Source organism: Rhinopithecus roxellana, chromosome 1 (genome assembly GCF_007565055.1).
Source record: "Rhinopithecus roxellana isolate Shanxi Qingling chromosome 1, ASM756505v1, whole genome shotgun sequence".
NCBI classification, from domain to species: Eukaryota; Metazoa; Chordata; class Mammalia; order Primates; family Cercopithecidae; genus Rhinopithecus; species Rhinopithecus roxellana.
Window position 1 is genome coordinate 149975389 of NC_044549.1, and position 15804 is coordinate 149991192.

Below are 15804 nucleotides of genomic sequence, written 5' to 3' on the forward strand. Positions count from 1 at the left end.
AGTCATAACAATGCTTACTAAGGTAGGGAAAACAATGCATGAAAAAACTGAGAACTTCAACAATGAGACAGAAAACATTAAAAAGTACCAAACAAACCATCAAACTGAATAATATAACTGAACTGAAAAATCCAATAAGGAGGTTCAGTGGTAGAATAAATCAAGCAGAAGTAAGAATTAGCAAACTTGAATACAGATCATTGGTAAATCCTAATTTGAGGACTGAAAAGAAAAAAGAATGAAAAAGAGTGAAACAGTCTAACAGCCTTAGTGGACAGCATTAAACAGAATATGTGAATTATTGTTGTACAAGAAAGGGAAGAGAGAAAGGGACAGAAAATATATTCAAAGAAATATAGCAAGTCCTCATTTAATGTCATTGATAGGTCCTTGGAAACTGTGACTTAAAGCAAAACAACATATAATGAAAGGAATTTTTTCTTATCAACATAATGAAATGACATCGAATAAAATGATGTTATTCAAAAACCTGCTATAAATCATTTTGCTCAAAGTTGCAGTTTCCAAGAACCTATGAACATTAAATGAGAATCTACTGCAATTGCAAAAACCTTCCTAAGTGTGGGGAAGGAAACAGAAATCCAGAAGCTTGACAAACACCTAATAGGATGAACCCAAAGCAAACCACATCAAGATACATAATAATCAAATTGTGGAAAGTTAAAGACAAAGAGAAGATAGGAAAGCTTTAAGGGAAAAGCAACTTGTTACAGAAAAGTGGACCCCCATCAGATCTTTCAACAGAAACCCTGCAGGGTAGAAAGGAATAAGATATGGTCAAAGAGCTAAAAGAAAAAAAAAAAAAACCCTGCCAACCAAGAACACTATACTCAGCAATCCTGTCCTTCAAAAAGGAAGAGAAGAAGGGGAGCTTTAAAAAACACTATCTCAGACAAACAAAAGCTGAGGGAATTTATCACAACTAGACCTGCCTTACAAGAAATACTAAAAGGGGTACTTCACATTGAAGGAAAACATCACTAAGTAGCAACATGGAAATATATAAAAATAAAAACTTACTGGTAAAAGTAAGTATATAGTCAAATACTGAACACTCATACTGTAATGGTAGCATGAAAATAAATTACATCTCTAATATAAAGGTTAAAAGAAGAAAATCTATTCAAAACACATATAGCAACCATACTTTGCTAATGGACATGACAAAAACTATCTTAAAAAGTGTCAACAAAAACAAATTGTTGGAGGGGATAGTAAAAGTTTAGAGTTTGTACAAGTGATTAAAGTTAAGTAATTATAAGCTTAAAATAGCTTGTTATTAGTATAAGATGTTTTATGTAAGTCTCCTAGTAACCACAAAGGAAAAATTCTTAGTAGATACACAAAAGATAAAAATAAAGAATTCAAAGCATACCACTGCAAAAAATCATTAAATTGCAAAGGAAGCAAGCAAGAGAGGAAAACAGAAAACAAAAGATCTACAAATTAACCAGAAAACAACAAAACAGCAACAGTAAGTTCTTACCCACCAATAATTACTTTGCATGTAAGTGTATTAAATTCTCCAGTCAAAACATATTGAATGGTTCAATGGATTAAAAAAAAGACCCAACTATATGCTGTCTACAATAGATTAACTTCACCTCTCTTAACCTTTAACAACACACATAGCTGACAATGAAGAGATGAAAAAAGATACTCCACACAAAAGGAAGCCAACACAAAGCGGGAGTAGCTATACTTCTATCAGACAAAATAGACTGCAAGTGAAAAACTGCAGAAAGATATGAAAAGTTATTATCTAATGATGAAGGGGTCAATTCATAAAGAAAATATAACAATTATAAATATATATACACCCAATATCAAATCACTTAAATATATAAAGCAAGTATTAATAGATCTGATGAGAGACATGGACTGTAATACAATAACGTCCCACTTTCAACATTGGATAGATCTAGGCCAAAAATCAACAAGGAAATATTGAACTTGAACTATACATTAAGCCAAATGGACCTGACAAATATTTACAGAAAATTTCATGTAACAATTGAATATACATTTTTCTCAATTGACATGGAGTGTTCTTCAGGAGAGATCATATGTTAGATCACAAAGCAAATCTCAACAAATTTAAGAAGACAGAAATCCTATCAAGTATTTCTTCTGACCACAATGGCACAAACCTATCAATAACAGGAGGAATCTTGGAAAACTCACAAATATGTGGAAATTAAATAACATGCCCCTGAACAACCAATGAGTCAAACAAAAAATTAAAAGGAAAATTTAAAAATATCTTGAGACAAAAAAAAAGGAAAAAACCCCAACAAAATCCAAAATGAAAAAGGAGACATTACAACTGATACTGATGCAGGATTTTTTACTCCTTAGCTCAGCTAGGTCTGGGCTCTTGTCTCATGACCAGAATAATTAGGTACGCAGACACCTGAAGAGTGACTGGATTAGAATTTATTAAGCAAAAGGAAAGTTCTCAGCAGAGAGAGGGGTCCTGAAAGCAGGTTGGTCATTGCCCCCTCACAGCTGAATACAAGGGCTTTATATATAACCTGATGAGGCTGAGTTCCCTATCTGTATAAGGCGTGAATTTCTGGTGGCTCCACATATTCCTCTAGTGTGCATGCGGGCCCTTAGTCTGCTGTGGGCATGTTTAGGCAAGTCCCCTGTGCAAGTTCCCTTATCTGCACAAAACATCAGGTGTAAGCACTTGTGGGGTGGGTCAGAGGTTCTCTGGGGATCCTTTACTTACTGTCTGCCTAAAGCAAGCTAACTCCTTTCAATATCCCAGAAATACAAAGGATCATAAAAGACTACAATGAACAGCTATACACCAACAAATTGGACAATACAGAAGAAATGGATGAATTCCTAGAAACATGCAACCCGACTAAATCAGGAAGAAACAAAAAATCTGAGTAGACCAGTAATAAATAAGGAGATTGAATTGTAGTAAACAATCTCCCACCAAAGGAAAGCCCAGGACCTGATGGCTTCACAGGTGAATCCCATTAAACATTCAAGAAGAAATACCAATCCTTCTTAAGCTCTTCCAAAAAATTATAAAGGAGGGACTACCTCAGAGCTTATTTTATGAGGCCAGTATTACCCTGACACCAAAGCCAGACAAGAACACCACAAGAAAACTACAGGCCAATATCCCTTATGAACAAAAATGCAAAGATCTTTAACAAAATACTAGCAAACTGCATTCAACAGTAAATTTAAAAGATCACTCACCATAATCAAGTGGGACTTATCTCTGGGATGCAAGGATGGTTGAACATATATAAATCAATAAATATGGGCCAGGCACTGTGGCTCACGCTTGTGATCCCAGCACTCTGGGAGGCTGAGGCAGATGGATATCTTGAGCCCAGGAGTTCCAGACCAGCCTAGGCAACATGGCTAAATCCCATCTCTATAAAAATACCAAAAGCTAACATGGTGGCATGTGCCTGTGGTCCTAACTACTTGAGAGGCTGACGTGAGAGGATAGCTTGAGCTCGGTGAGGGTGGAGGTTGCAGTGAGTCAAGATCACACCACTGCACCCCAGTCTGGGTGACAGAGTGAGACTCTGTCTCAAAAATAAAGAAATAAATACATAAATAAATATACCATATTAACAAAATGAAGGACAAAAACCACACAAGTATCTCAATAGATGCAGAAAAAACATCTGACAAAATTCAACACCCATACTACAAAACTCTCAAAAAATAGACATAGAAAGAATGTACCTTAACACAACAAAGGCCATATATGACAAGCCCACAGACACCATCATGCTCAATGGTAAAAAGTTTGAAACCTTTTCCTGTAAGATTAGAAAGACAACAATGATTCCCACTCTCACAGCTATTCAACATAGTCTGGAAGTCCTAGCTAGAGCAATTAGGCAAGAGGAAGAAATAAAAGGCATTCTTACAGGAATGGAAGAAGTGTATTTCTCTGTTTGTTGATGACATTAGGATTCTCCTTGCACGTGAATTTAGAGAAAACATTTGCAAACTGCACATTTGATAAGGGGCTAATATGAAAAATATATAAGGAATTCATATAACTCAATAGCAAGAAAAAGTCAATTAAAAACTGGGCAAAGTATCTGAACAGACCTTTTACAAATGAAGAGACACAGTAATAGCCAAAATATAGATGAAAAAAATGCTCAACATCTCTAATCATCAGGGAAACGCAAATTAAAGCCACAATTTGATACCACCTCATGCTTGTTAGAATGGCTATTACCAAAATGATGAATGATAACAAGTGTTGGTGAGGACGCAGAGAAAAGGAAACCCTTGTACATCGCTGGTGGGAATGTAAATTAGTTTAGCCATTTTGAAACAACAGTATGGAAGTTTCCTAAAAAACTAAAAGTAGAATTATCATATGATCCAGAAATCCTCCTTCTGGGTATATATCCAAATGAACTGAAGAGATAGCTATGTTGAGGAGATAATATGTCGAAGAGATAGCTGCACCCCCATGTTCATTTTAGCATTGTTCATAATAGTCAAGATACAGAGGCAACCTAAGTGTCTATTCATGGATAAACGGATTAAAAATGTGGTACATATACACAATGAAACAACTATACAGTCTTTTAAAAAAAGGAAATTCTGTCATTAGTAACAACATGAATGGAACTGAGGAACATTGTCCTAAGTGAAATAAGTCAGAAACATAAGAGAAATACAGTATGATCTCACTTACATGTGAAATCTAAAAACGCTGACCTCATAGAAACAGAGTACAGAGGTCATTACCAGAGGCTAGAGGGAAGAGAGAAAAATGAGGAAAGGGAAGAAGTGGATGATCAAAGGGTAAAAAGTTTCAGTTAGACTGAAGAAGTAAGTTTTAGTGATTTATTGCATTGCATGTTTACCACACATAATAATGTATTGCATACCTCAAGACTGTTAAAACACATTTTTAACATTCTTACCACCACAAAAAAGAATAAATTGGTGAGATGATGTATATCTGCTATGGTGTGAATGTTTGTCTCCTCCAAAATGCATGTTGAAACTGAATGCCTCATGTGGTAGTATTGAGAAGTGGGGCGAGCCTTGAAGAGGTGATTGGATCAGGAGAGCTCTGTCCTCATGAATGGATTCATCTATTCATGGATTATGGGATTAAGGAATTCATGGATTAAAGGGTTATCATGGGAAGGGAGCTAGTGGCTTTATTACAGGAAGAGAGGCCTAAGCTAGCAAGGTAGCACACTCAGCCCCCTTGTCATGCGATACTCTATACCACCTTGGGACTCTGCAGAGTCTCCACCAACAAGAAGGCTCTCACAAGAAGTGGTACCTTGACCTTGGATTTTTCAGCCTCCATGACTGTAAGAAATACATTAATTTTCTTTATAAATTGCTTAGTTTTGGGCATTCTGTTATAAATCTGTTATAACAGAAAATGAACTAATACATTAATTAGTTTATTTCTATAATGTATGGATAGATTAAAAGATCACATTGTACCCCATAAATATACATCACTGTCAATTAAAAAAAAAACAAAATAAGATATCATTACACATCAGAATAGCTAAAATAAAAAACAGTGACAACATCAAATGTTGACGATGATGCAGAGTCATCATTGTCATTAACTGGATCATTCATTCACTGCTGGTGGGAATGTAAAATGGTGTAGCTACTCTGGAAGCAGTCTGGCAACTTCTTTAAAAGTTTAGCTTGTAACTACTATATAATCCATCAATTGTACTTCTAGGCATTTATCCCTGAGAATAAAGACAATGAAGACTTATATCTACCCAAAAACCTGCACACAAAAGCTTATAGCAGCTTTATTCATCATACTCCATTAAACACCCTTCAAAGAGTGGTTAAAAAAAAAACCGCACGCAGGCCTACCATGGAACACTACTTAGGAATAAAGGAAAAAACTATTGACATATGCGACAACCGAATGTACCTCTAGAGAATTATACTCAGTGGAAAAAATAAAAACACACAATGCTAAAAGGTCATTTACTATGTGATTCCATTTTTACAACGTTCTTGAAATGATAAAATTATTTAAAAAGATAGTGAACAGGCCGGGCGCGGTGGCTCAAGCCTGTAATCCCAGCACTTTGGGAGGCCGAGACGGGCGGATCACGAGGTCAGGAGATCGAGACCATCCTGGCTAACCCCGTGAAACCCCGTCTCTACTAAAAAATACAAAAAACTAGCCGGGCGAGGTCGCGGGCGCCTGTAGTCCCAGCTACTCGGAAGGCTGAGGCAGGAGAATGGCATAAACCCGGGAGGCGGAGCTTGCAGTGAGCTGAGATCCGGCCACGGCACTCCAGCCCAGGCGACAGAGTGAGACTCCGTCTCAAAAAAAAAAAAAAAAGATAGTGAACATACAGTGGTTGCTATGAGTTGAGGAAGTGGAGGAGGCAGTGGGAGGGACGTGGGTGTGGCTATAAAAGGCCAACATGTGGGATTCTAGTGGCGACAGGTTGTTCTGTTAGACTGTAAACAACTGTGAGCTGATTATTGTGGTGATCATTTTACAGATGAGGAAACTGAGACTCAGATGAGTTAAGTGCCAGACCTAAAGTTGCACAGGTAGTAAGCGACACAACTGGAATTCAATTTCAGGTGTCCCTTTTTATTCCAGAGTTCATGCTCTTTTTTATACCATTGATTAACATCATTAACCAAAGGAATTTCTACTAGGCAACATTTCATTTTTTCCCCCTTCTCAAATACTATTAGATGGAGCAGCTGCAAAAGCACACAAATACATATTTCATATAACACCACAGGAAGTTTTTAAGCATTCACATGCAGAACCAGAAGGTAATGTGAAGTGGAACCTCACTCCAGAATCCCTGCACCTTTCCTGTTGGGGAGTTTCCAGGTGAGGTTAGAATATCTCCAAGGTGCCCAGGCTCAGATTTTAGGCAAATATCTATAACCTGTCTGATTGGGTAAGTTGATTTACATGGACCACATCTACCAATTTCATTCAGGCAAATTGTGTAATGTAATGCTTCATAAGTATGAGAAAACACAGAACCAATTAAAGACACGTTTATAAAATACTCTACTACAATCTTTAAGGTAAAAAAGTTTCATTTAAGAGTCCATCTGCAAAGAATTGTTTATATACAGTTTATGAATAGTTTGTAAAATGATCACCACAATATATATTATGTTTATGAATAGTTTATAATAAAGAGTGGCATGAAGGTTAAGTCTGTAATCTTTGTGTAAGAAATCTCCCATTTCAACTGGCCAACTGGCAAAACAGGCTGCTGTCTTTATAGCTCTATGTTGGTCCCTGGGGATGCAGCAAAAGAAAGAAACGTTCCCTGCCGATAGGGACAGGCTAATGAACGTCTGCTCATGCCTAAGAGGCCACCTAAGTTACAGGAACACGAAGAGCACTTTTTTAACAAGTACTCCCAAGAACGTTACTGGAAGTCTGAACCACAATAGCAGATGATCACAGGCTACCTCTAGTCCAAGGCTTCTAATTCAGTTTGGGCCTTTTCCCATTCCAGCTGTACTTTCCATCCATAATCCTACAGAGATGTTTCCATGAAGCCCTGTATTCCCAGATTGGCTATTTCACAGACTCTCAGGACTGCAAAGATCCTTGGTCCTACACTCTCACGCTACAAATGAGGGTTCCACTCCTTGACCAAATTATCCGTTGCCACAGCACTGTCATGCTCTGCTTGGAATCTTCCAGGGCTTCCCACCACTGACTCCCCATCTTGGTCCCCCGCCCTAGAATCCTGGCATCCTTATTAATCCCTACATTTTAGGCAAACCAAACTATCCATTTTTCTTCACATTCAGAGTTTTGTTTTCTTTTTGTTAATACTGAACCTTCTACCCGGAATGCCCATTCCAAGTGCCCCAAATGACTCAATCTTTAAAAATCCAGGTCGGATACCACCTCCTCCCGCGCCCTCCTCCACTCCCCAGGTCGGATTGTCTTCCTCCAATCTGCTTTCTTCAGTTTCCACAGGCATCGTAGCTAATGGCCCATCCCCCTCCCATATCTGCCTCACCTACTGGTGTCTGGGGAACTGCCTCTTGTGGGCCATACGTTATGGAGGGATGCTTCCTGGTTTTCTCTATACCATGCGTCCAATCTTTTGGCTTCCCTGAGCCACACGGGAAGAACTGTCTTGGGCCACACATAAAATACACTAACACTAACTGTAGCTGATGAGAAAAAAAAAAAAAAAAAAAAAACAGGCGCAAAAAACATCTCATACTGTTTTAAGAACATTTACAAATCTGTGTTGGGCCGCACTCAAAGCTGTCCTGGGCCGCACACGGCTGCTGACAAGCTTGCTCTATACCTTCAGTCTCCGGTTACAGTGCCTCGCACAAGTAACTGAGGAGCAAATGTTCATTGAATGAAGGAATGAGGAACCCAAGCCCACAGAAAACATGAGTGACTTTTTCCAACACGAGTCATATGAATAGTCCCGAATGCCAAAGGAATCTCACCATCCAAGTTTCCAACATCTAATACAATAATACTTGTATTATTATTCGTATTCACTTCAGTGAGGACAGTGGGTTTAAAACGCCCTAAACAGATTGGGTTTCTAGTCCCAGCTCTGCCACTTAATAGCTGTGTAACCTAGGGCAGCAAGTCTCTCGCCCCGTGGACTCAGTTCCCCAGTCTGTGAAATACAGGAGGTTGGATAAGATCCCTTCCTCTCTAATCATGTCAACTTTCCCCACTTGCCAGTTGGTTAGAACACGGTTGGTTGCCGGGGCGCCTCGAGGTCCTCCCCACTCCGCCCAGCACACCTCACTCTTAAGCCGGGGTCTTCCCGCACCGGGAGGCAGCTGTGTGTGTCCTGGGGTCTCCCGTGGCCTCGCAGCTGCCGACCTTGCCGCTCATGGCCGCGGACGACTCCATCTGTACCCGGGAGAGAGCCGGGTGGCAGGCGCCGGCCACCACTCAGGGCCGTCCTCCAGGGCCAACGCCAGCACCAGCGCCGCCACGCTGAAACGGTCCCTGCGGCCCCTCCGCGGCTCGGGGACGCCCGCACGCCAGGGCGCCGACGCGCTGGGCCCGGCGTCCGGGCGCTGCCGAGCCTGCACGAGGCTCTAACCATCCGGGAGCCGCCCGCTCCGCCCAGGAGGCGGGGCAGAGTCGCTCCGGCTTGACCTCGCTTGGTCCCGAGCCCCGCTTCGCCCGCCCGACGGCCGGGGGCCTGCCTTTTCGTGCTCCCCGACGCAGCCGCCCCCGCGCGCGCACGCAACGCACACGCTCCAGCGCCGACGGTCAAAGCGCCGCGCCAGCGCCGCGTAACCAATTTTGCCGCCCCCGGCCCCGCACCCTGGTCTTGGATGTTCCCGCAACCAACTTTCACGGCACCAGGGGATGTGCTAGGCGCTGCGGTTATAAAGAGAATCGGTTTTGTTGAGCCCAGGAATGTTCGGATACACCCACCATGAATACACGCACTCTTCTAGCTCACAAATTCCCTTAAGGCCCAGGGGATCCTGGTACCTGCACCCCAAGAAAGCCTCTGGGTCTTTGAGTCAGCAAAGTGGCAGAGGACGGACTGGCCCTAAAACAACCTCACTGCAGACACACACCACATACCACACACACACACACACACACACACACACACACACACACACACACGCCAGATAGCCAACAGAGATTCCAGGATATGGCTGTGAGTTTAAAAATAAAGCTGGGGCAGGGAGAATATCCTGTTTCTCGCTGCTAAAAAAAGAGAGGCCAGGAATACTAACCAGCTAAGTAAGGAAGCGTTGCAGACTAAATGAACTTATGGAGCACAGAACAGGACGTTGCTTCAACCTAGTAATAACTTAGATTTTTATTCTGATGTAAATGGAATCGCAGCTAAAAGGATTTTTTCCCACTTATTTGAAGGCTAAAATATCTCGCTAATTTTATGTATTTTGTCATAATGGGATAGCAACTACCTAAATATGCAACTTTTTTCATAAAGCTACTGGGTTGTGTTATGAAGGTTAAGGACGAATCTGAGTGATCTGAAACTTTGGGTCTGGATTGGCACCTTTGGAAACAGTACACAGAAGGACATTGAAAACGTGTAATTATTGACAGAGTGGAAACTAGAACACTTGAGAGGTTATAGCTTTTTTATGCATTAGTATTTTTCTTACATGTTCCTTAATATATACTCAGAGTTATAAGCTGAATCAGATATGCCTTTAAATACCCTTTTAATGTCTCAAAGAGAAGGCCATAAACATGCATTTGCTTTATGTTTCTCAACTATTTCAATTGAGTCATCACTGTAGGAAGTAGTTCATGATTTTATACAGGAGAGTTATTGTGAGCATTTATAAAGCTATCCTGCTTATGAGCTAAATTTATTATGTTTGCTGGGTTAATCTGTTTTCTCTAATCAAACACTTAATCATCCAGTCTCCTCTCTGCGTTATGGATTCATGAATGTGAAGTGAGGAGAGTTGCTCAGTCAAGGTAAAATGATAAATTATCTTTTCATTTTCAGGGTATTTGTGATTAAATGCTTCATAATAGAATTAAAATGAAATAAATCTTGTAATTTTACGTCTAGATTCCTGCCAGGTATAGATAGTACACGTTTGGTTAAGAACAAATTCAATTCAATGCCTGAGTGGAATTTATAGGAGAACTATAGAAAGCGTTGTAGTTCAGGAGAGTCCTGAGTTCTCTCTTCATTTCTCTGGATTGGAGAGAGAGTTGATCAATCGGTGGTACTCTATGGATGAGCAGCAGAGAATTAAAATTTCCGTTTAGAAAGAATGAGGACTTTGCCTTGGGCAGTAATAGGCAAAGGCTGTCTGAATCTAGAGTTGTCATCTAGGACCTCAGGGGCTGTGATTGGAGCAGATGTTAAATTGCAATTGAATAAACAGTTCCTATTATTTTGGCCATTATAAATGAAGCCCTGTGTGGATGGCATTCTCTATTGCTGCCTAAAGAGTTGAAACATATTGAAATAAGCATAATGGAGATGACTTAGTCCTGTTCGTTGTTAAGTGAATAAAGTTCACATTCCAGAAAAAGCCCTATAAGGTGACAAAAATCACAATTTGCCTTTTAACACATGGAAACTAGAACCAGTTGGCATTGTGTGATATTAGACAGAGGCCTCAAACAGCCCTGTATGTTTTGCACATATTTTACAATTAGCAAAGCACTTTGATTCTGTTGTCTCATTTGATCCTCACAGCAAACTTGTGACTGCTCAGGTCCTAGCAGTTGGTGTGAGGACTGAGATGTGGAGCTCTGTACTCCAGGTCTCCTGGGATAGAACTGAAGTCAGGCCTCTTAGGCAAGAGCTCTTCCTCTACCCAGACTCCCTCTTTTATCAGACAGCCAAAGAAAAGCCTTTTTAAATAGGTTTTCAAAACCACAAAAATGAAAGAGCTGCACAAATAACTGAAATATTTGCCAAGATAATGCAGAGATGGTTGGCTATGTTTTTTGTGAGCTAGTATGTAAGAGTTAAGACAATCATTCCAATGTTCCAGCCTCAGCCCCCAAAATCTATGCTGTTAAAGTAAAAGCTTTTTTCTTGACTGGAATGTCCAGGCCACCTGTCTGCTCAGACTGGATTTTTTTCTGTACAAATTACTTAACCCTCTAATTCAATCTGCTTTGTATATTTTTGGTCAATATCATTGGAACTGAAAATCTGTTTGCTTACAGATTTTTCACATAGTGCACATCCAAGCTAGGTAATGTCTCTGCAACTGCTGCTTCCTGATGATTATATTCATTTGAAATGACGAAGCTTGGTAAATTAGGCTCAGCCAAGTCTGTGGAGCAGTCAAGGGACGAATGAAGAAAATAATAATGTAATGGAGGCTACACCAGAGACACAGAAATCTATCAGCATGTGGCCAGGAAGGAGGAACATGGCTATGTCTTCTATATAAGAAGTTGCCTGCATTCTTCTCAGAAAAAAGACAGTGGAAACGCCGTGAGTCATGAGTCTTGGGTTCTAAGCCTGGTTCTACCATTTGCCAGCTGTATGACAAGGGGCATGTTTGTTAAACCTCTGAGCCTCAGCTTATACATACACGAAACAGGAAAAATAATAACATAGCCTGCCATATTCATAGATTTGTGAAAAGGTCTTTTAAATATACAAAAAGCTTAGTATGTATAAGAAAGATTAAATTTAAGCTATGGGTATAACACAAAAATACACTTGAAAATTATTTTTAAATTTCACCATATTTAGGAAAAAGTGGCTAAATATAAACATATTCCTACTTCTGCATTTCCTATTCTCTCTTTGCATTTTAAATTCAGAGCAAGTTATCTTATTTATTAATTGTAACATTTAAATAATATACACATCTGTCATTTAAAAGTGGTACTGACAATGTACTTAAACCTTTATTGTCTTTTATTAATCTAATAAATAAAAGTGCATGACCAAAAACAGGCTACAAATGTCAATGATTTCGGGGATTTTGCCCTACAGGAAAATCATACAGTGCGTTTGGGAAAAGGTAATTCTGACTTGTCCTCTACAAAATGCTAAATTTCTGCACAAAATCTGAAAGCACAGGTATTTACAGGATTCTTGGTGACAAGAAAAGTGATAGTAAATGTGCTTTAGCACTAAAATTCTTGTAACCATGGAAACCTGTGAAGTTCTGTAAGCACACACACAGCCTACAGTATTTATTGAGGAGCTAAGGCAGCGATCCGTGGGTTACTATGCTATGAAAAGCCGACAGATTGCTGAGAGCTGCTCCGCACAGGCATGGATGAGGTGGTTTTTCCCCTGCTACATGTCATTACAGAGAAATTCAGAAATCTCAGACATGACTGAGAAAAAAAAAATGTTTATTTATTTATATATACTTGTACCTTTCAGAATACAGTGTCCTTAAATCAGATTTGTAATCAGAAAAGCCTTGAAAAGTCATCCGCGTTTCCCTTTCCCACACATTTGTAGCCACAGTCAAAAACTCTGGTAGATTTTCCATGTGTGCAAAGAAAGATATTTCTTGAATGTTAGGAGAGAATGCCCCCAGGTTTTTCCAAACTGATTAATCCTGGCTATTTCAATATGTTTCTTATCAGTGTTTCCTAATGTGTAATGATTTTGAAAGCAAAGAGCATAACGATATTTGGGGGAAAGAATCGCCTGCAAATATCTGAAGTGTTTATTTAACCACAGACTGATACTCTAATAAAATAAAGAAGTAATGCTATTTCATAAAGGCGTATTCATACAGCATTCTTTTATTAAAACATGCATCTCATCTCATTTAATCCTTACATCAATCTCAATGAGTATTACTATGTCCATGTTCTCTTCCATTGCCAAGTCCTAGATTCTTTCTCAAATCTTACTCTAAATTTTAATAACTTGGAAATGGTCTGCGTTTGGGTTGAAACACAGGTAAAATTACTGGGTTCTTAAAAGTACTTCATGTTTTATCCCCACAGTTTTCCTTTGAGTTTTTTTTTTGTGTTTGGTCTTCTAAAGATGGACGGTTCAGTGTGATAGCCATTAGCCACATGTGATTGCTAAACAGTTAAAATGTGGCTAGGGGCTCACGTGAAACAATATTTGAATATATTGGTTTAAATAGCAAATGCTAATTTCACCTGCTTAAAAAATTGTTTTAATATGCTTACTAAAATATTTTAAAATATATGTGTGGCTAGCATTATATTTCTACTAGACAGCACTGCTATTATCCAGAGCTTTCAAAAGGGGTCTCTTTTTTAAAATCGTTTAGTATATGCCAGACTTTCTCAGTCTTGCAACTGACTTCCCATACTTTTCACCAGAAACAATGAGATTAGTTCACACTGATTGTTTTCACCTAAAAGAAGTGCTTTCAACTATCTTCTTTTTATGGACCAGGTTTCTCTTCTTTTCTCCCATGCAATTCTCTGGCAAAATCCAAGTAAGCAAATCAACCTTGTTTTTTTGTTGTTGTTTGTTTGTTTGTTTGTTTGTTTGTTTTTAGCTCTCTGGGCCTCAATATTTGTTTATTCTAATGTATTTTAAATGGAGTTTAATAATTAAGTAAATTATGTAGATAACCCCTTGTGCAAGAGTTTGTAATGATCCAAGACTCTGGTGATTTAGTTTGAACTCATAAGACTGGGGGGAAAAAAGAGAGCACTTTAAAGAAATAATAGTTTGCTTCCAGTTATATTCAGAATACTTTCAGCTGCAAGTAAGAGAAGACCACATTAATAGTGGCTTAAACAGCAGACGTTTATTTTTCTCATATATTCAGAAGTCTGAAGATAGGCCCTTGCTGGATTGATACCTTGCATCAAATCCCTCCAAAAAACTTGTTGGTTTAACCTTTAAAATATATCTAGAATCCAACCTTTCTGCCTACCTCCATCACTTCCACTTGTGTCCAGAAATTTTTCTTTTCGTAACGTTTTTCTAGCCTATTTGTCTGTTTTCTTCCTTGTTCTCATTTAACATTTTCTATATCCAGCAGCCAGAAAGGTTCTGTTAAAATTTTATAGCATGGGCTGGGCACTGTGGCTCACACCTATAATCCCAGCACTTTGGAAGTCCAAGGTGGGTAGATCACCTGAGGTCAGGAGTTCGATACCAGCCTGACCAACATGGTGAAACCCTGTCTCTACTAAATACAAAAAATTAGCCAGGCATGGTAGCACGCGTCTGTAATCCCAGCTACTTGGGAGGCTGAGGCAGGACAATTGCTTGAACCCAGAAGGCAGAGGTTGCAGTGAGCCGAGATTGTGCCATTCCACTCCAGCCTGGGCAACAGGAGCCTCACCCTGTCTCAAAAAAAAAAAAAAAAAAGTTTAACATGTTGCTCCCCTGCTCAAAATCTTCCGGTAATTTCTTATGTCTCTCAAAATAAAATCTAAAGTCATTACTATAGCTTCCAGGCCTCTAGAAGATCTGAACCTTGGGGAACTCTCTAATCTCATTTCCTTCATTTTCCCTGTTGTTCACTCAGTTCTTGCCACTCTAGTCTTCTTGCTACTTCTTGAATATGCTGAGCCGTGCCTTCCTTCAGGGCCTTTGCATATGCCGTATCCTCTTCCTGGAGCACTCTGGCCCCTCTCCAATATCTGCATGATTTACTCTCTCAATTTCTTTATGTCTCTTGTCAAATGTGATTTTATCAGTTAGATATTCCTTTATAAACCTGTATAAAATATCACCCCATCACTTTTCAGCTGTCTTGCGCTGCTTCATTATTTTAACCATAGCTCTAAACTCTACCTGATATATATTTATTGCTTGCTCCCTATTAAAATGTAAGCTCCCTGAAAACAGGGGCATTATTTTTTTTTTCTTTTTCTTTTTTTTTTTTTTTTTTTTTTTTTGACCGTCGCCCAGGCTGGAGTGCAGTGGCGGAATCTTGGCTCACTGCAAGCTCCGCCTCCCGGGTTAACACCATTCTCCTGCCTCAGCCTCCCCAGTAGCTGGGACTACAGGTGCCCGCCACCTCGCCCGGCTAGTTTTTTTGTATTTTTTTAGTAGAGACGGGGTTTCACCGGGTTAGCTAGGATGGTCTCGATCTCCTGACCTCGTGATCTGCCCGTCTCGGCCTCCCAAAGTGCTGGGATTTATTTTTACATTTGAACTCCTAGCACTAGTGCAGTGCGTGGAATGTAATAAGCATCCAATAGCTAGTTGTTGAATGAATACTTCAGCACCTGGAGGATATCAAGTGCTTCTGTCAGTGTCCCTTGATCTTCTTCTCCTTGCTTCCAGGTGGCTGCTACAGCTCCCACCATCACGTCTTCATACAATCCCCTTCAGAAATAAGAAGCAGTGG

The 15804-nt window shown here is 39.7% G+C and overlaps 1 protein-coding gene across 1 annotated transcript in view; it reads right to left on the bottom strand.

The window, feature by feature from the left end:
• Nucleotides 1-9113, bottom strand: part of PLAAT1 (phospholipase A and acyltransferase 1) — a 31086-nt gene extending 21973 nt beyond the window's left edge. The window contains 2 exon segments of the mRNA XM_010373007.1: nt 8803-8906; nt 8909-9113. Of these exon segments, the coding sequence (XP_010371309.1) occupies nt 8803-8906; nt 8909-9113 (309 nt within the window).
• Between the last annotated feature and the right edge of the window lie 6691 nt (nt 9114-15804).